Raw genomic sequence first — 22500 nt, 5'->3', positions numbered from 1 at the left:
CCTTCTGTTGTATCCAACTTCTCATACAGCTCGTCATATGCCTTTTCCACCTCTCTTTTTGCCTTTCGACGCCACTCCTTGTACTCCTGCCTACTTTCTTCATCTCTCTGAGTATCCCACTTCTTTTTCGCCAACCCCTTCTTCCTTATACTTTCCTCTACTTTCTCATTCCACCACCAAGTCTCCTTATCTTCCTTCCTCTGTCCAGATGTCACCCCAAGTACCTTCCGAGCTATCTCCCTCACAACTTCTGCTGTCGTTGCCCAATCATCCCACCCATCTTTACCACCATCCAACGCCTGTCTCACCTCCTTTCTAAATGTCACGCAACAGTCTTCCTCCTTCAGCTTCCACCATCTGGTCCTTGGTTCAGCCCTCACTCTCTTCCTCAACCTCACCTCTAAAGTCATCCTACAGACCACCAATCGATGCTGTCGAGCTCCACTCTCTCCTGCCACCACCTTACAGTCACTAATCTCTTTCAGGTTGCATCTCCTGCTTAAGATGTAATCCACCTGTGTGCACTTTCCTCCACTCTTGTGTGTCACCGTGTTCCTCCTTCTTCTTGAAATACGTATTTACCACTGCCATTTCCATTCTTTTTCAAACTCAACCACCATTTGCCCTTCCACATTTCTCTTGTTGAGACCGTACCTACCCATCACCTCCTCATCCTCTTTATTCCCTTCCCCAACATGCCCATTGAAATCTGCTCCAATCACCACTCTTTCATCCTTGGATACACTCTCCACCACTTCATCCAACTCACTCCAGAAATCTTCTTTATATTCCATCTCACACCCCATATGTGGGGCATATGCACTGATGATATTCATCATCACCCCTTCAATTTCCAACTTCACACTCATCACTCGGTCAGACACTCTCCTCACCTCCAATATCCTCTTGACATAATCTTCCTTCAGGATTACCCCGACACCATTTCTCCTCCCATCCACACCATGGTAGAACAGTTTGAAACCACCTCCAATGCTCCAAGCCTTACTCCCCATCCACTTGGTCCCTTGTACACACAGTATGTCCACCTTTCTTCTCTACATCATATCAGCCAACTCTCGCCCTTTGCCAGTCATCGTCCCAACATTCAGAGTTCCAACTCTCACCTCCACACTTCTTCCCTTCCCCCTCTCCCACTGCCTCCGGACTCGCCTTCCCCGTCTCGTTCTCCTCCTTCGCCCAGCAGTAGCACAATTTCCACTGGTACCGGTGGCGGTCATTGGTAACCCGGGCCTCGAGCGATCCGGTATGGAAATTCGTTTTGTTGTCCGCATAATGATTTGGCATAGGTTTTTACGCTGGATGCCCTTCCTGACGCAACCCTGGTCTCCTCTTTCGACACACAGGGATATGGTACACCTATTCTAACGGGGGCATACACATATATATATATATACATATACACACATATATATATATATACACACGAGGTGTGTTCAAAAAGTATCCAACGTTAATCCAACGTTAATTAATCCAACAAATGAAGCTAGGGAGGCGTGGTTTGGTGCACGTATGTAGGCGATCCTCATCCGTATGCGTGAATTTTTTTCCCGCCTGCAGAAGCTGTCAGTCGCCGATAGACCGCAGATGAGTGAGGAAGTGTAAGTGAGCGCCGTCAGATTTTCGTTTTTGACAAAATGACGGAAAAACTTGAACAACGCTACTGCATCAAATTTTGTGTAAAGCTTGGCGATTCCCAAGTGGAAACGATCCGCAAGATTGAACATGCCTTCGGGAACAAAGCAATGGGCACCACACATATAAAAGAGTGGTACAACCGCTTCAAAGATGGTCGCACATCAGTGGAAAGTGAAGCACGTTCTAGTAGGCCCTCAACATCCCGAAATGAGATCGTCATTGACCAAGTGAGGACCTTGTGGATGCAGGATCGTCGAATCACGATCAGAGAACTTGCAGACGAGGCAGGCGTCAGTATTGGATCCGTTCATTCCATTGTGACTGAGGATTTGGGCTTAAGGAGAATCTCAGCGAAGTTCGTGCCAAAGCTGCTAACGATCGAGCAGAAGCAACTCCGCTTGGAGATCGCACAGGACATGCTGGAGACTGTGAACAGCGATCCCAACTTCAACACAGTGATCCGTCATTTTGTCAAAAACGAAAATCCAACGGCGCTCACTTACACTTCCTCACTCATCGGCGGTCTGTCGGCGACTGACAGCTTCTGCAAGCGGGAAAATATTCACGCATACGGATTAGGATCGCCTACATACGTGCACCAAACCACGCCTCCCTAGCTTCATTTGTTTACGCATGAAAAATTAAGGTTGGATACTTTTTGAACACACCTTGTACATATATATATATATATATATATATATATATATATATATATATATATATATATATATATATATATATATATATATATCTACACATTCTCGATGCCCTGGCCAAGATTGTCCACAGCTCTTTGCCTTGAACCATGGTTCTTTGCCTTGAACCACACAAACTATGCCAGGTAGATTCCGGTCCATTTGCGAGACTTGGTGACACTTAAAGACCACCATCCTGATGTGTATACTGAATTTCTGGCAGAGAGGTTCACAGTGAAGAAGACAATATGCCCATTCTCTGATATTGCCATAGATCAGGCCCATGAACAGAATAACACTACTGTGAAACCTTGTATGCTTTTAGGCACTGGAGAGTACGTGGAGGAGAGATCGCTCGACAAATCAGAGTTTGAGGCATCTATGGAGACCAGTCAGAAGACAGCAAATCTTGGACACCATGAACAGACCAAACACACCCAGAAGGCAATTCTCAGAGATGTCAAGTCACTGACAGATGGCAAAGAAGAGCAATCGCTTTAGCTGCAGCAGCATTAACCTACTCAAAGTGGACAGCCGGGACATTACAGACCAGGCTGTCATAGATACCGTGTGCTTACTTCAGAAGATGGGACAGGAGCAGTGCGACATATTCGTGAAGGAACGGCTTGTGTCACAGACAGTACATCGAAGAACCGATCAAGAGAAATAACCTACCCCTCTTCATCTGACCTCCAGCTTGAGAGAAATCCAGAGCACACTCGCAGCTGCCTTCCCTGAAGAATGCTTGCTACCTTTTCTCCAGGCTTTATGTTGCTTGTCAGATATGGGATGGTGACCTGGAATCAAGCCTCTCCACAATCACTCACACATGGGGAAGCTAAGATTTCGCACAAAGTCGGACCTTGTGGACTGCCTGGAGGGTCATGTTGCTTCAGGTGACAGAGTCAACAGGCCTGTTTTAGAGGTAAGCATGCTTAATGGTGCAGCTGCAAGTCAACACGCTAAGACCTGGGGATACCAAGAATTTCTCCGAGTATACAAGTCAGATCTTCCTCCCATCACAGCAACAACAGGCTATGAGAGTTGATGTCCTAAACAGTTTGAAGGGATTCTGAAAACTCGAAGAAAACAAGACAGAACTGTTTTCCTTCCTTGCTAACCAAGCAACTATGTTCGAAACCGAGTGCCAGATCATCAGCACACACCATCAAGATGTCCTCTCGAAACAGCCCAGTCACCAGTCTAGCCCCATGCACTATTTCTGAGCAACATTTCTGAGCTATGGATTGCCTTTGGCACGAAAGAATTTTCAATACCTGGCTTCCCATGAAATGTCTCATGCTCGAGGTCATGACAGATGCCTTCCCTTGCACATGTTCCATGCCTTTACTGGCTGTGACATGGTGTTTTTACTTGATGGTCGGGGCAAGAAAACCTGCTGGGATACCTGGAAGGCAGTAGATGAAGTCACACCAGCTTTCTGCATCTTAACAACAACACCGGACTCCACAGATGACTGGTTTGAAACACTCGAACACTTGGTTGTACTGCTGTATGACCGCACTAGCAGTCTCGACCATGCCAATAAGGCACAGAAAGTACTTTTCACCCAGAAGGGGTGAAGGCAGCCCTTCAGCACGTAAGAAGGACAGTGTACCAGGTTGCGCATTGCTGGGGTCAGATGCTAGTTTGTGCAACAGAACTCCCATCACCAAATGAATGGGGATGGCAACAAAGTAACACAGGCACCTAGGAACCAAGGTGGACAACCTCGCTCGAGGCCACGGATACATGTTGAGAACGCCTTTGATGTGGCTGTAAGAAAGGCTGCGGATGACACTGCAAGTGTCTTCGGCTGCACTCAAGTACACCACTCTCTGCCAGTGTAGTGGACAATGTGGGCATGAATGACTCCACAAGTATAGGGAGAGGCATGGCCATCTTTCCGTTGTGAAATGTGTAGCAGCTCTTTCAGACGACCAATTGCTACAAGACGTCTATATTGTATTTATTCTGTCACATGTCAGCCACAGCTCTTCAGTTGAATGCCAGCTCAAAGAACAGCAGATATAACACACAAATTAAATTCCCAACCCCACAAAGTCGTCACCGTATAGCAGATAAGTAAAAAAATTACAGCCGATCATGGCCATTCTTCAAAATGACCACCATGGCTGTCATCGGACAAATGTGCAATTTCCTTACAGCCAACAATATTTCCTCGGGTATGTCGCAACATCGTGCCAAGTGGCAAGCTTTCATCATCAACGGCACCATTTTGTCAATTAACTGCAGTACGAAGAGTAAAAATTGCTTTCAATTGATCCAAACCTCCAGAAAATTAGAATTTTTTTCAATCGGACAAAACTAAAGAAATAAATAAACCCAGGCGGTGTATAGGCAACAGATCGCTGCGTTGATCGCTCCCCAAAATTTTTTTATATACTGTTAAAAAATAAATATCTTTGGGCTCTTTCAACCAGCACAATAATAAAAGGCTTCCTTTTTTCGATATTGGTATTTTTTACCACAGGTTTCTGCTAGTAGATCATCAGGACAAACTCGATGGTTAAAGCGGCTTGCAAACATAGCCCACAAGTATATCACATATCATTGATGTCCATACAAATTACAAAGGAAATAAAACATATTTTACTCACTGATGTTCCGAAGAGTTGTCATTCTCCATTTCATTCAAATGCTTCTGTTTCTGCCCAATGGTCTCGACCATCTCCTGAACATCTTTGTCCAAGCGGAGGAACCCAGTAAGTAACTGTTCCTTCTGAGCAACCCTGAGGGCACACAAGCACGTAGCCAAATCTACAACTCAACTTAAGCCTGTACAAATTGGGCATTTACACAATGCTAGAATATTTTTTATTTGTAATTTTTTTTTTCATTCTCAGAGGGTCAAGTGCACACTTTGGCCAAGTCTCAATTGGACAGTCTGTGCGGTGCCTTCTCATCATCTGCACTCACTGGATCAGGCTCCACAAACCTACTCGTCAAGCACTCTAAAGTTTGTTTTCCACGTCACTTCAGGAGTCCTCTTGCTTCGGCTTCAAACATCATCGTATCATTGGCTTCACCAGTTTCCAAGAACATGCTCCGAGATAAACGGCTCCTCGTTGCAAACACATATGGAGGCGACTGGGGTCCACTGTGCACCCCTTCCCACATCCCAAAAAGAGACTGTTTTTCTGGAGTCTGAGGATGTCCTGTGCATGAATTTATATGATAACATTGGAAATATTGGGATGCCCTACTTTTAATGACCACATGTGGAGGTACCCTAGAATTGGGTTTTGGCAAGTTCACGTCAAGTGCTATTTGAGAATCAGAATATTTTGCCTCAGTTTGCCTCAAACTAGTCCCAAAACTGTAAGTTGTGTACCAAATGGAAGCAGATTTCATTCTCCTTCATTGCACATGCTCAAATCGTTTGTGTGATTAATTATCAGTTTATGAATAACGGAACACCAAGTGACCATACCCAAATCATCCGTATCAACGTTAGAAAAATAATTTTTTTTTTACGTTTTTTTGTTTTTTGTGCTCCCAATCACAAATTGTGAAATAACAATTTATGCCACAAATCATAAGCTATCATTTGACACCAAAATAATGTTCAACAATGGAGCCATCATGCATCAAACCTCAACCACGGCCGGAATCATGGCATGGATCCGGTTCCCACAGTATCAACATGCAATGGAGCTTGTTGGAAAATGAATCACTAAATCAAACAAGAGTATGATTTATTAGCAACTTATTGATACACTATTCAAGTTTACACCCCATGATGATGTGATGCTAGAATAACAAGAGCGAGAATTGCTTTGCAATATGTACATGTCCCCGAGCGGTGTGATATTTTCGAAGTCTAAAAAATGGACGAAATGCCCTGAGACTCAAACTTGTTCTGTAACTTAAAATAAAGCAATGGACCAAGTTTCAATTGAAAATGTTAAAGAGTGCGGTGGAAAAAAAAAAAAAAGTCTGAGAAACCACAGGTGGGACGGACAGAAAGCAAATCTGTAGTGAAATCTCCAGTGAAACTGGTATTTTGGTTTCTGTATCTTGACTAATCATTCATCAATATGAAAAACGCTATTCGTGAGAGCATATTTCTGAGTTGCGTACATATTTAGGGAAAAGGCAGTTTTGCCATATAACGATTTGTCAAGGCTTCGTACCAACAACATCAATAATCAAATTTAGTCATATTGATATGCTGCTGGGTCATATACACACCCTTTGAGAACAAACCAACTGCAACAGCACTCGGTCGAACGCATACCTTCACCGGGCTGAACGGCTTACATTTTGTATCCCACTCATCTGAACCAAATCTAATAGACTTGTTCTTGTCACCTGCCCAAATCATCCACCAAGTTGTCATAATCCATCCACAAACTTTTTGAAATATCATGCTTTTTGGTACCATCTCTCTATGGTGAAGAATAACTTAAAAAAAAAAATTAGGGGCAATACCCCTGGGCGCTCAACAGGTAGAATAATGATACTGAGGAGGAAGTCAACATTGGATGGAATCAGCAAACTGTACCAATGAACCAATGTTATCGCAAATACCTATTTTGGGGGGGAATCCCCCCCCCCATAAATGCAATATGAACACGTTTTTTAAAAAAAATAGCATGAACAAACTTTTGTACATCATGGGTGATGAAGGCTGTGGTCAAGTTTCATTAAAATGGTGTGTGTAGTTTCGGAGAATAAAGCAAATACATATTTGTGCAACAACATATCCCTGTGTCGTAAGAGGCGACCAGGGTTGCGTCAGGAAGGGCATCCGGCGTAAAACATGTGCCAAATCACTATGCGGATCATACGCATGATCCGCTGTGGCGACCCCTAACGGGAGCAGCTGAAAGAAGAAGAAGATATTTGTGCAACAACTCCCTCCCTCCACCCCCCGCCCCCGTAAAACCCGATCACACCCTAATTTTAATGATGTGAACAAACTTTGGTACATCATGGGGTGAGGAAGGTTGTAGTCAAGTTTCATCATAATTGTGTGTAGTTTCAAAGAGGAAAGCAAATACATATTTTTGGGGGGGCAACCCTTCTCCCCCAGACACCCCTTTCCACCCCGTTTTTTTATGCCTCCGCTGATGAAGTCGCAAGGAGCATTATGTTTTTGGGTTATCCGTCCATACATGCTAATTACCTCCACCACTGAAGGTGGAGGTTATGTTTGTCTGTCTGTCTGTCTGTCTGTCTGTCTGTGTGTCTGTTTGTAGGATATCTCAAAAAGTTGTGGACAAATCCAGATGAAATTTGGTGGGCAGGTTGGGTGTGTGACAAAGACGAACTGATTAGATTTTGGTGAAGACCCGGATCCGAATCCAGATCCGATTTATTTTTTTTAAGTGATTCTTTACCATTGAGAGATTGGGATAAAACTAACATACAACACAATATCTCAAAAAGTTGTGGATGGATTCAGACGAAATTTGGTGGACATATGTTGGGCGTGTGACCACGACAAATTGATTCCATTTTGGTGAAGATCCGAATCCAGATCTGGACACGAGAATTATTTAATTTTCAGTGATTCTTCACCATTGAGAGATAGGACCAAAAACGATATATAGCACGATATCTCAAAAATGTATTGGGCCCAATATGTTCTTGTGGATCAGGCATCACGTGGCAGAGGTATGCAATCTACCGAGTGCCCTTCCAGTTTTCTCTGCGACCGCTTATAAGATCAACAGAAAATTTTCACCATAGCTGAGACTAATCATGTGGAATGTTTTTGATGATAATTATGACATCATAGACGACATGGTGTGGCAGCCATGTTGGAAAACAGGAAAAACTTTGGACCTCTATCTCCAAAACCACTCCATGGAAAAAAATTGAAACTTGGCACATGTGAAGTACTCCTCATGGGAAACAAGTGTGATTTTTTTGACGTCATAGGTAGCTTCGTTATGATATCATAATTGCATATGTAAAACCCTTTATCCATATATCCTGGTGTTGGCTTAGTGGTTAGGGTGGCTGGCTTGGGATCCTTGGGTCCTGAGTTCAAGCCCCGTTGGCCACTGAATTAACACCAGGGGGTTGACTCAGCCTGTCATCCTTCCGAGGTCGACGAAATGAGTACTGGTGTACTGGTGCCGGTGTCTGCCCCGGTTGGAATAGGTGTAACATTTCCCTGTGTGTCGTAAGAGGCGACCAGGGTTGGTGTCAGGAAGGGCATCCGGCCATTTAAAAAACATTGCCTCAAGAAGGGAACCATGATTGCATGAAGCCTGCAAAAAGCTAACCCCTGGTCAGCAGGAAAAAAAATGGCTGTAAAAAGGCTGTTTAAACCCTTTATCTGATCAGCATGTAATTGTTTGAGGGTCATCTAGGGCTATGTTTGGTTTGGGAATAATGGTTAGGGTGGTGGGCTTGGGAACCTAGGATCCTGAGTTCAAATCCCACTCAGCTGTTTAATTAATACCAGGTGGGGTTGACTCTTCCTGTCATCCTTCCGAGGTCGGCAAAATGAGTGCAAGCTTGCTGGTATCCTGTGCTGGAGTGGCGACCTGTCCAGGAATATAATGAATAGCCAAGGAGACTGCTTAGGCAGCATCAATGCTCTGCACAGGGTCCTGTGTTCTATGAAGAATCGGTTCTTGGGTCCTGATGAAAAAAAACTCCCTCACTCTTTTCAATCCCATTCTTCCCTCCAGACCTTCAAAACAGCTATTCACCACCACCTCTTATCTTCCCCCATCAAAATCCTCGATCTTTTCTTCCCCCGTCAATCCACCCCAAACCCAACTCCTTCAAATTCCCTGCTTTCCTTCCTGAAAGTCCCTGCAATGTCCATCTTGTATACCCCATGTTCCCCATCCCATCCCTCTCCCTTCCACAGATCTCCTAATGCCTCTGTTCCCCAGTTTTGTCCTTCCCTCTCCCGCCCCTCTTGTCTCATGCACCCCTTGCTGTGCGTTATGTGTTTGCTCTCATACGAGCCTCAACAAGGTATACAAAAAAATAAAAAATAATAAAAACCTGATCGAATGCATGGTCTGGCAGGCAGAATTATTTGATATTTTAAATCTGGGTTCAGGGATTTCAATCAAACTTGGTACAAGTGTGGATAATAATGTGAAAATGGAGGCGGAGGCATTTCTGGCGACGTCGTGACGTCGAAAAGTGCCCTTGCAGATTTTAATGGACCTCTTGAAACACCCATGTCTCCTGTAATTATCATTTTCCACAGAACAAAAACAGGTAAAACTAAATATATAAATAACTATAAAAGAAAAATATTGGGAGAATTTGAGAAAAATCAGTTATAAATCCAGTATTTGACTTCAATGGTCATTCCTGCTTTGTGAGGATTAACCTTTAAAGTTTCTTCGTCTTCCTCAGCATGATACTCACTTGATAACCAAGTCTTCTTCCATCCTTGCAACCTCTGCTTCCTCCTTTTCCAACACTTTCTTCTCATCATTTAGCTTCAATATAAGCTCCTGCAGATGCACACGATAGATCAAGTAGTGATTTAAAAAAAAAAATTTTTAAACAAAGTCAAGGCTCGTGGAAGAGGAAGAACACTAAATGGATCAGAACGCAGCAGAACAAAAAGAACAGGAGAAAGAAGGGCGGGGACACAAACAGCAGAGCTGAAGGATAAAAGAGCGAGATGTGGACAAACATGTCGTCCGGTGGCCAGGAGGACCCACCATGCACCCCCCTCAGCATTCATTGGGATGACTATTTTCTTACTTATTATGTAGCTGGTGAAATTTTAAAACATGTACCCAAAGAAAAAAGTGTCACGATCAACGTTTTTTGGGGAAAAACAATACCGGCTTTGAAGCAGTGGAAATTGCATTAGATCGGGAGGGGGGGGAATTGGAAAATGAAAACACGTCACTTTTTCCCCTCCAGAATGTCTTCATTGTCAATATTTTAAATGAACAAGTTGATTTACATATAATTTCAGGCTTTAGAAGAGATTTATAAGCACCTGTTTATAATTTTCGTTTCACAAGGAACAAATATCATAGGGAATCTCTAACGCCGAAGATAACACTTGTTTACACAATCCAATCTACTAATAATATCCTTTCCCTGCATGCCCACAGTAAAATATAAAGTCCCAGTACTCCATCATCACAAATTACACTTTTACTGTTTTAGTCCTCATCAGAGGAGCTGTGAGTATCACCACCTGCAGCATATTCCTGGTCTCCAGTTTCATCTTCAGATTCCTCCAGTTTTGTTGCATCTCTCTCCAGCACATCAATTAGTTTTTGTGGTGAGATCATTTCATCTGCACACCAGAGTGGTTCTCCATCCTCTTTCCATCCATGTTCTTCCTTGGGTTCTTCATATATGGCAACATTTGCCATTTTCCATCTTCTTGTCTGATAATTTGCTCGAGCAACATGTTCTCTCAAGCATGCCCGACTCGGAGGCAATCTCGCCAGGTCAATGGTACTGCATGTTGGACTGTCAACTGAAATATCCCCATCACACTTTGACTTGAGCATCAAGTGCCGCACTTCATCTGCGCTCTCCGATTTGGATTTCCCATACAGTGCACAGGTGAACTTTTCACACCCGATCAGATCATAATCAACATTCCAGTCATCTCCCAAATGCTTCAGGACATCACAGTGTGCAGGAGATTTCAGTAACAACATGAGGTAAAAACTTTCAATACCCCTGAAAGAGCTGACTATCACAACAGGTGAATGCATGTAGTGCCAGCGTCGCCTCATACATTTGCTCTGTGTCGTGTTTAGAGAGATTTGTAATGTTAATAAGGGTCAGGGTCACAAGGAAATTAACACCACACATCATGAAACGTGCACATGATTCTAAGAAAAAGGGCCAAGCAAACAAAAAGAAAAAGAGAAGAAAAAGAGAAAAAGAAAGAAAAAGAAAAGTGATAGTGATTAATCAAATGTTCTGCTTCAGATAACCGACAGGCCTGAAATCACAACACAATTCTTCTTTGCTTGCTTAGGCTGGGAGTTTTTATTTTGTAGTTTTAGATTTTTTGCCTTCTTGATTTCAAGTGCCTCCTTGAAAAAAAAAATTAAATTTTCCTCTTGAGATTACAAAATATATTTTGCTTTGACTCTTCATCACAGTTCATCGTGTTTTTGCCTATGCTTTAATTTCAGTACGATCAAAACACTCCCAGAACACCGGAGGATGTGGAGAACACCACATATTTTCCAAGATTGTAATAAATTTAGTAAGAATACACTCATGGAGCTTAATTTTTTTTTTTTTTTAGCCTCCCTCCCTCCTTCCTTTTTTGCCTGAAAAAAAACGAAAACATTAAAAAAAAAACTCCCAGCCTTATTGTATCTTCTGTATTGCGTGTTCATAGTTGCATAGTTTCTAAAATAGAACATACAAAACAAATTTAGTATGTATGATGAAACTGGGTGATAAGTGAATTTGAAGATCACATGAATTCAACAGAATTGTCGTAAAGTTAAAAGCTTCAAGGTAATCATCTATCTTCCGAAGTAGAGCACTCCACTTTATTGCGATGAAGCAACAACCAACATTGCTTAGATCTGCTCATTTACCTGAATATTGAGGCATTTACAACCAGAAATCCTTCTTGTTCAACTGCAATGTTTGAATCTTGAAACTTAATCTGCAGCACTCCAAGTTGCCAGTGCAGAAAACTAATGAGATCTATTCCCTCAGTTTTATCTGCCACCTGGTGTCAGTCAAGAGAAGTGTTCAAACCAGGTGAAGGGTGCAAAATGTATCATTAAATCACAGGGAACATTTAAATTTATTTAAAAATAAAAACTATCATTTTTATTGTGACCTATTATCAGTTAAAAATGTACCTTGAGCTGATAAATCTCTTCTCGAGGCTGAATTATGAGTAAATCAACTTGTTCATTTACAATCTATCTATAATTCCAGCAATCTCTGTGCGTCTGTCTGCGACCGCCATTTCTCGACAACCACCGGTCCGATCAGATTGAAGCTTGCCAGGAATATTGCTGGGGACCCGTGGATGTGCCTTTTCAAGGTTGGATATTAATCGGACAAGCGGTTCCCAAGTTACGGCAATTTATCGACCAATGACAAGACAGTGCTATGACATCACTATTGACGTCATAATTTTTTTTTTTTTTTTTTGTATACCTTGGTCGAGGCTCGTATGAGAGCTAACACACAACTCACAGCAAGGAGGCATGAGACAAGAGGGGCGGGAGTGGAAGGGACAAAACATTGGGGAACAGACACATTAGGTGAACTGTGGAAGGGAGAGGGATGGGGATGGGACGGGGAACATGGCGAAGAGAAGATGGACATTTCAGGGACTTTCGGAAAGCAGGAGAAATGAAGGAAGTGGGCTTGGGTGGATTATCGGGAGTAGAAAAGATCGAGGATTTGGATGGGGGAAGATAAGAGGTGGTGGTGAACAGCTGTTTTGAAAGCCTGGAGGGAAGAATGGGAAAGAATAGAGTGAGGAAGTTTAATCCAAAGGCGGGAAAAAAGAGGAATGAAGGAGTGAAGATGAGCAGTGATTCGTGATTTTGGTAGTTTTACCAGAAGGGGGTTGTTGGCGGACCTTGAGCGCCCTGTGGAAATGTGGTGGGGACAAATCGCAGAGAGAGCAGGGGGGGCAAGGCTGGAGAGGAGTCGGTAGAAGACAGAAAGACCACCGACCAACCTGCAGTGATTGAGTGAGAGGCCCAAAGACTCAGCTTCATTGCGGGAGATGCCGATGATCTTAAATGCCCTGGTTTCGACAGCGTGAAGCCGAGAAAGGTGGAGGCAGGAGCACCAGCCCAGAGGGAAGAGCAGTACTCCATCAGGCTACGGACAAAAGCTTTGTAAGTGGTCAGGAGCTCAAGAGGGCCGAGGAAGGACTTTGCACGACGGAGGATTCCCAGTTGGCGACTGGCTTTTGAGGCGAGGTTGGAAATGTGACTTTCCCAGGAAAGGTCATGGCAGATAGTGAGACCTAGAAGCTTGAAAGAAAAGACTTCTTCCAGAGGATTGTTGAGAAAGTGGATGGGGGGGTTTTGTAAACGGTCCTTTCGAAGAGACATAGTGAGAGTGTGAGATTTGTCTGGATTGAAAGACATGTTCCACGTGTTGGACCAGTTTGTGATTTTATCCAGATCTGCAGTGAGTGAAGAAGCTGCTGCTTGCCGGTCTGAGGGATGACAGATGGTACGGCAGAGGGTGGAGTCGTCGGCAAAGAGAAATAGAGGATTTTCCAGAGAGTCCGATAGATCATTGATGAAAACCAGAAAAAGAACAGGGCACAGAACGCTACCTTGAGGAACTCCAGCCTGCACAGGAAGAGGGGATGAACGAACTCCATTTAGGGCCACACGTTGACTGCGACAGGAGAGGAAGTCTGCGAGCCATGAGTGGAGATGGCCTTGAATACCATGGGAAGAGAGTTTGGTGAGTAGGGCAGGGTGCCAGACTGTGTCAAAAGCACGTGATATGTCCAGGGATACGGCTCGGATTTCCTGTCTGGCATTGAGGACCTCCATCCATTGATGGGAGAGCAGAAGCAGCATATCCAGGGTAGAGTGACCTGGTCTGAAACCAAATTGATGATTGGAAATCAAGCCATTGGAGAAGAGGAAGGATTTCATATCTGAGGCGATGATGGATTCCATCACCTTGCTGATGATTGGGAGAAGGCTGATTGGTCTGTAGTTATAGGGATCTGTTTTTGCACCTTTTTTATGCAGGGCAGTGATGTTAGCAGATTTCCAAGCAGATGGCAGATGACCTTGGGCAAATGAGAGGGTGAATAGAACAGAGAGAGGGTGAGCAAGAGCAGAAGAGCAGGCTTTGAGGACACGTGGGCTGATGCCGTCTGGACCGGTTGCAGAATCTGAATTAATTTTTTTACATTAATTAATTAACATTAACAATTTAACTTACATTAACAATTAATTAACATTGTTAATTAATTTAACTGAATTAATTAACATAAATTATTAATCTGAATTAATTGGTTGGTCCGATTTGGTCCGATCTAATTGAAACAATACCCCAATCCAGTCATCGTTTAAGGCCCTGTCACACACCTTGACGATTTTGCCAACGTATGCCTGACGTGTGCAAAATTGGGCTAAAACGGCAGCACACGTCAAATACGTTATGGATAAGTTTGTATACGTTAAGAGCACGCTGGCAGATGTCGTAGAACGCTGGCAAACGTCATAGTTCGCCGAGCTGTTAGACAAATTTTCCATGCTTGAAATTTCCCGACGTATGCCAGCGTATGACTGACACGTTCCGCATAATGCAGGCCATAAGTTGTAGGCACGTTACGCGATCAGACACACATTACTTGTAAGTTACCAAAAAGTCGAAACACGTTGAGGTAATGTTTAGCGTACCAGAAACTTATTTCTAACCTATGAGTAACGTGTTGTAGGCACGTTACGCGATCGTTGACACGCTACTTGTAAGGTACTCACAAGTCGAAACACGTCAATGTAATGGTTAGCGTCAGTGTTCCAGACTCCCTGTTTTTTTTGTTTTGTTCTTCGGTATGACGGTCATGTTGACACTTCGATTTCTCGTGCGGTTATAATATAATATAATTAAAAGGCTGCCGCTCAAAGATTTAAATCATAACCGTCATACCGAAGAAAAAAAAAAAGAAGAAAAAAAACCAGGGAGTCTGGAACACTGACGCTAACCATTACCTTGACGCGTTTCGACTTCTGAGTGACGTACAAGTAACGTATGTCGACATGTCAACGATCGCGTAGCATGCCTACAACTTATGCCAGCGTATGCGGAATGTGTGTCATATGTCGAGTACGTCGAGAAATTTTCAACATGCTGAAAATTTATCGGCGTACTCTGCGTACAATGACGTATGCCAGCGTACTATGACGTATGCCAGCGTGCTCTTAACGTATACAAAACCGACCCATAATGTCTTTGACGTGTGCCAGCTTGGTTCGGCAAATTTTTCATACGTCGGCATACGCTGGCTAAAACGTCAAGGTGTGGCACCGGCTTCACACTTCGATGTCTAGTGCGGTTATGATTTGAATCGTCGATCCGCAGCCTATAAAAAGCCTACGCCACGTGATCGTCGGCGATACGCTGCCGCGCTATGCATAAATTAGACTATCGTTGGGCATAGGTTGTGACGCCGACAACACGCTCAGCATTCATTGGTATAAGTTATCTATATGTGATTAAAACGTTCTGCGTACGTTACTAATACGTTATGCATACATCCAACACGTTATTATACGCCCAAATTTTTTTTTTTAAAACATCAATAGTTCAGCGTACGCCAGCATTTTACATACATTTTGATACGTTGCCATACGCTGGCTAAAACGTCAAGGTGTGACAGCGGCTTTACAAGAGCGAAGGAACGAAGCTGCACATACTGGCACGCACTTACGGGCCCGCACTTGTATTGACAAAGAAGACACCCCGGAGGGGAAAAAGTGATAGGTTTTCATTTTACAATTCCCCACCCCCATATCTAATGCAATTTCCACTGCTTCAAAGCCGGTATTGGTTTTCCCCAAAAAAACGTTGATCGTGACACTTTTTTCTTTGGGTACATGTTTTAAAATTTCACCAGCTACATAATAAGTAAGAAAATAGTAGTCCCAATACAATGAATGCTGAGTGGGTGCATGGTGGGTTCTCCTGGCCCCTGGACTAATGGGTGTGGGATCGGACACTTGGGGTGGACAAGGTGGATTAAGAAGCAACTCTCAGCAAGGAAAAACTGGAAATTTGGAAGGAGGGTTAATGAGGGTAGAAAATATCATTGGTGTGAATGGAGGATGATCTGAAATGGGGATGAACAGCTGTCCTAAAGATCCGGAGGGAAGAATGAGATTGAATAGGATGTGGAAAGAAAGAGGAACAAATGAGTGGAGGTGAGCAGTGATCCTGCATTTAGGTCATTTCACCAGAAGGGGGGTGATGGTGGACCGTGTGTACCCTGCAGAAACCTGTGGGGAGGGGTGGACAAAACACGGAAACAATGGAGGATGCAAGACCAGAAAGGAGGAGGAAGAAGACAGAGGCCACCAACCTGTCTGCAATTGGAAAGTGATAGGCCCAGACTCAGCTTCATCACGGGAGATTCCAATAATGCTGAAGGCCTTGGTTTCCACGGCGTCAAGCTGAGTAAGGTGTGAGCAGGGAGCCAGCCCAGAGGAGAGAGCAGTACTCCATCAAGCTGCTTATGAAGGCCTTGGAGGTGGACAGGAGTACTTTGGGGGCACTCCAGCCCTGACAGGGAGAAGAGCTGAAAGGATTACATCGAGTGCCACACATTGGCTACGAAGTAGATCAAGTCAGTATAGTCAGTTGGCCTTGGATGCCATAGGCAGGATGCCAGATTGTATCAAAAGCACAAGATACATCCAGAGAGATGGCCCTGGTGTCATGGCTGACATTGGGGGCCTCCATTCATTGTTGGGCGAGTCGAAGGAGCATGTCCAAGGTGACCTGGTCTGAATTCAAGTTGATAATCTGAGATGAGATTGTTGGAGAAAACAAAGGATTTCATATTAACTGTGATGATGGATTTGATGACATTGCTGATGATTGGAAGTAAGCTGATGGGTCCATTCAAGTGAATCAGTTCTTTCATCTTTTTGCCCTCACCAGAGGAGAGGTTATTGCGTTTGGGTCCGTTTGTTTGTTTATCTGCACAGAATGTGCTGGCGTAGGCCACAAATGCCACCTAGTGGTAGCCAGTATGACATTTGGTCTTTTTTCAATCAAGTGCCTCTGTTGCTATTGTTGTTTCATTTGCAGCCTCTGGCTGCTGGTTGCATCATCTTCTGGAAGCAGGGTTGTGCCCCTGATGCAGTGCCTTGTGACCAGTAAGCCAGTACTCATTTTGCAGACCTTGTAAGGACACAACAGGCCAAGTCAACCCACCTGGTGTGATTTCAATGGAAAAGGGCTCAAACTCAGGACCCGAGAACATCTTAAGCCAGCCACCTTCACCGTTAAGCCAAAATCAGGTTAACTGATTTCCTCTATAAAGTATGTACAATCAGATTATGAGTACGTCTATAAAATCACACAATAGTCCGGGTTGAGGGTATGCAACCTTTGATCGTTCAATCTAGTTTATGTAATGCAGTGATGTTGGCTGATTTCAAAGCAGAGGGAACATGACAGTGCAAATTATAGGGTGAAAAGGACGGAAATAGGATGTGAAAGAGCAGCAGCGCAGGTTTCTTTGGACACATGAGCTGATTCTGGCCGATTTAGCTGCAGAATCAGAATCAAGGGTTGCCAGGACCTTCACCTTTGCTATAACCAGAACCTTCTCAGGTGCAAAAGATACAGAGTCCAGGAGCAGTTTAGCATGACTGGGTAGGGTGTGTACCGAGAGTGAGGGGTTAGGGACACAAGATTTGGAAGAAAACACAGAATAGAGGCATTCGGCATTCTCATATGCCTGGTTTTGGCTGAATGGTTCGGGTGGTGGGCTTGGGATCCTAGGATCCTGAGTTCAAATCCCACTCAGCTGTTCAATTGATACCAAGTGGGGTGGACTCTGCCTGCCATCCTTCTGAGGTCGGCAAAATGAGCGCCAGCTTGCTGGTATCCTGTGTCGGAGTGGCGATCTTTCCGGGATTGTGTCCAATAGCCAAGGAGACTGCTTAGGCAGCTCCAACACTCTGCACAGAGTCTGGTCCCAATGGATGGATGGAGCCTTCTCATGAGCAAAGTCTGCTGTGTTGCCATTTGAAGGAAGGAAAGGGATGGAAGGGGAGCATACACCAGAGACAGACTTATTAACAAGGTAGCACCATGTTTTGAAGGAGGGGGGCACATTTGAAAGTTCCATCTTGAAGTTGGACAGATGTCGTTTTCTGGCTCTCCTGCGAGTGGACACACACTTGTTGCGGACTTTGTGAGATGAGCTGAGATTGCCTTCAGTCAGGTTTACTTTCCAGGAAAAGAAGGCAAGTTGTTTCAGAGCAACTGCCTCACCACAGGATTCAGTGTACCATGGGCAAGAAGAAGAGTTGGATAACTTCAGATGAGATGGGATGGGATTAATCTATGCATTTCATTGAAGGCAGAAATAATCCACCAAGCTTGTTCCTTACATGCTGATGTCATGCTAGGAAATGCTGGATAGTGGAGCGTGGTTTAAAACGAGGAACAACCAATCAACCCCGAGTACTTTTCTATACAAGGACAGGAAATGGATTTAAAAGGAAGAAGAAGAATTTCACGGGGGCAAGGGGCCATGTGGGACGGTGAAGCTTTAAGAAGTACCAGTGCTGCTCTGTTCTTTTGACTGCCTTTGGTTCTCTTCGTCCTTCCTGGTTCTCTTCGTTTTCTCTTGGTTCTATCAGCGGTTCCTAACTTGCTTCCCGCGGATAACTCGTGTCGACCAGACGAACTTTCTTACTTCACTGGCCTTTGTATTCGATCCAGGTTTCAAGGAACATCAACTGCATCTCGGTGGAATCACCACAGACGAACTTTCCTATTTCCTGGACTTTGTTGTTTTCATCAGTTGAAAATCAACATTTCGTGACGTGTTTCCTGCCGAGATTTTCGACCCAGATTCCGAGGAGCATTGGCCACATGCATCGTGGTTGAACTTTCACCATTACTCATGTCGCGACGTGAGCACAGCATCATGTTGACTTGGAGACTGCCGACATTCATTGGATGAGAAAGGTCAAGCTTCCGATGATCTGCAGCTGTATCGTCAAGGTGGGGGAGGAGATACCGTCGGACATCATCAAGCGAGCATTTCTGAAATGCTGCATCTCCAACATGGACGGCACAGAGGACGGCATCGGTTGGGAGGAGGCTGCAAATGACGGTGACAGCGATGTGGACTAAAATCCTCTTTACGATATTTAAAAAAAATAAAAAAATAAAAAAAATAAAAACTTCTTGGTATTCTCTCCTCTGTTCAACTTCTTGAAAATGAGAACAATACTGTTAGACAGAGTTAAGCAGACATGGTCGTTAGCATGTTGATACCTCCGTCACTTTGTTCCATAAAAAAGTCAATGTACAAAAGTATTTAGATGCAGATCAAAAAAATAAAATGATCAATATATTCATTTCTTTTGAGGGTGAAAAACATGGGGGTGGTTCCATCCATCCATCCATTGGGACCATACTCTGTGCAGAGCGTTGGTGCAATCGAAGCAGTCTCCTTGACTATTGTGCACAATCCTGGACGGGTCGCCACTCCGACACAAGATACGAGCAAGATGGCACTCATTTTGCCGACCTTGGAAGGATGGAAGGCTGAGTCAACCCCACCTGGTATTAATTCAACATCCAAGCGAGATTTGAACTCAGGACCCAAGGATCCCAAGCCCACGACTCCAGCTATTAAGCCAACACCAGGCATATGGGTGTGGTAAATGCACTGGAAAAGTGTTTTTAACTTACGAAATCTTAAGATTTCATAAGCATATTGATGACTTCCTCCTCTGTTTGTTTGTTTGTGGGCAAGATAACTCGAGAACGGAAGAAGCTACCAATGTCAACCACACAGGCCGTTCCTTCGCTCTCATAAATGACGACTGGATTGGGGCATTGTGTTTATCTATAAATGCGCATAAGAAATCGAGAAATTATTCGAATACATTTAGTCATCACTATCAGGAAGTGGTGTGTGCCCGTACGGAATGTTCACATCATTCCACGAATTATCACTTGCATTGAAGTAACAACTGCTGTGATACTTGCACACACAGAGTTAATTAAAATCCAAATTAAAATCAAGTTTACCTCCCTGTCTTTGCTTGCCATGACATTCGCTGCCATTGACCATTGCCACTCCTACGCCATGGTAACCAAGACACCGATCCCCATCGTAACCGGCACTGCACGTGACGTGACATCATCGTCGGCCGGCCGCGCACCGGCCTATGCAGCCATTCCTACGCAGCAACGCGTCCTTTCATTGGTTGGTAAATAAATGGCCATAACTTGGGAAGCACTTGACCGATTAATATCAAACCTTGAAAAGGCACATCCAAAGGGCCCCAGCAATATACCTGGCAAGTTTCAATTAGATCGGACCAGTGGTTGTCGAGAAACAGCGGAGACACACACACACACACACACACACACACACACACACACACACACACACACACACACACACACACACACACACACACACACACACACACACACACACACACACACACACCTGGACTTATCTATCTATAATTCCTGGACATATCTATCTATAACTCCCCCCCTCTCTCCCTCCCCTCTCTTGAATTGTGATGCCCCCTCTCTCTCACCCCCCCACTACCCCTCTCTCTCCCTCTCTCTTGGAGACTCACACCGATGAGACTCACACCGATGAGACTCACACCGATGAGACTCACACCGATGAGACTCACACCGATGAGACTCACACCGATGAGACTCACACCGATGAGACTCACACCGATGAGACTCACACCGATGAGACTCACACCGATGAGACTCACACCGATGAGACTCACACCGATGAGACTCACACCGATGAGACTCACACCGATGAGACTCACACCGATGAGACTCACACCGATGAGACTCACACCGATGAGACTCACACCGATGAGACTCACACCGATGAGACTCACACCGATGAGACTCACACCGATGAGACTCACACCGATGAGACTCACACCGATGAGACTCACACCGATGAGACTCACACCGATTAGTACGGGCCCGTAGGGGTGGGCCCGTAGGTGCGTAAATAATGAGTGGATTGGGGCATTATTTCAATTAGATCGGACCAACCGTATCATAAATGGCCATAACTTGGGAAACATCTGGGAAACATCGTCAGGTCTCCAGCGTCAATTGTGACGTCATATCAAATGAAGAATAATTGTGACGCCCCCTCTCTCTCGCCCCCCTCGCCTCGCCGCTCCTCTCTCCCCCCTTTCTCGCCCCTCCTCTCTTGAATTGTGACACCCCTCTCTCTCATCCCCCTCTCTCGCCCCGTCTCACCCCTCCTCTATTCCTCCTCTCTCTCCCACCCCCCTCTCTCCCCCTCACTCCCTCCTAGTCTCGCCCTTCCTCTGTCCCCCTCCTCTCTCGCCCCACTCTCATCCCCCCTCTCTCGCCCCCACTCTCATCCCCCCCTCTCCCCCAGATATTGGTCGACAGATAAATGGCCGTAACTTGGGAATCGCTCGTCCGATTAACATCAAACCTCGAAAAGGCACATCCGCGGGTCCCCACCAATATTCCTGGCAAGTTTCAATCAGATCGGACCGTCAATCATGCAAAAAAAGAAATAAATAATAAATACATAAACATTAATTGTGACGTCACTCGTGACGTCATAGCACCGCGTCTTGTCATTGGTCAACAGATAAATGGCCGTAACTTGGGAACTACTTATCCGATTAATATCAAACCTTGAAAAGGCACATCTACGGTCCCCAGCAATATTCCTGGCAAGTTTCAATCAGATCGGACTGTCAATCGTGCACAAAAATTTTTAATAAATAATAAATAAATAAATAAATAACCATTATTTGTGACATCATTCGTGATGTCATAGCAACATGTCCTGTCATTGGTCGACAGATAAGTGGCCATAACTTGGGAACCGCTCGTCCGATCGATATCAAACCTCGAAAAGGCACATCCGCGGGTCCACGGCAATATTCCTGGCAAGTTTCAATCCGATCGGACCAGCGGTCGTCGAGAAACGGCGGTCGCAGACAGACAGACAGACAGACAGTCAGAGATTGCTGGAATTATAGATAGACTAGTACGGGCCCGTAGGTTCTCTGTCTCTGTCTCTGTCTCTGTCTCTGTCTCTGTCTCTGTCTCTGTCTCTGTCTCTGTCTCTGTCTCTGTCTCTGTCTCTGTCTCTGTCTCTGTCTCTGTCTCTCAGGCACATCCGCGGGTCCCCAGCAATATTCCTGGCAAGTTTCAATCGTGCAAAAGAAATCATAAAAAATAAATAAATTGTGACGTCATAGCACCGTGTCTTGTCATTGGTCGACAGATAAATGGCCGTAACTTGGGAACCGCTTATCCGATCGATATCAAACCTCGAAAAGGCACATCCGCGGGTCCACGGCAATATTCCTGGCAAGTTTCAATCCGATCGGACCAGCGGTCGTCGAGAAACGGCGGTCGCAGACAGACAGACAGACAGTCAGAGATTGCTGGAATTATAGATAGA

At 44.6% G+C, this 22500-nt stretch overlaps 1 protein-coding gene across 2 annotated transcripts in view; it reads right to left on the bottom strand.

Moving 5' to 3' along the window:
- LOC147031008 (uncharacterized) overlaps nt 1-22500 on the bottom strand; it is a 61810-nt gene that overhangs the window by 30875 nt on the left and 8435 nt on the right. For both annotated transcript variants that reach the window (XM_085875661.1, XM_085875662.1), the window contains exons 2-3: nt 9723-9811; nt 4973-5104 (exon numbers count right to left, since the gene is read on the bottom strand). In XM_085875661.1, coding sequence (XP_085731787.1) covers nt 4973-5104; nt 9723-9811 — 221 coding nt within the window. The remainder of the gene's footprint in view (nt 1-4972; nt 5105-9722; nt 9812-22500) is intronic.

The sequence above is a fragment of the Eptatretus burgeri genome, chromosome 3, assembly GCF_056783735.1.
Source record: "Eptatretus burgeri isolate ZD-2024b chromosome 3, Ebu_testis_v1, whole genome shotgun sequence".
In the NCBI taxonomy this organism is placed as follows: Eukaryota; Metazoa; Chordata; class Myxini; order Myxiniformes; family Myxinidae; genus Eptatretus; species Eptatretus burgeri.
Note: the sequence above shows the minus strand (reverse complement) of the source record. Positions and strands in the feature narration are given on the sequence as shown.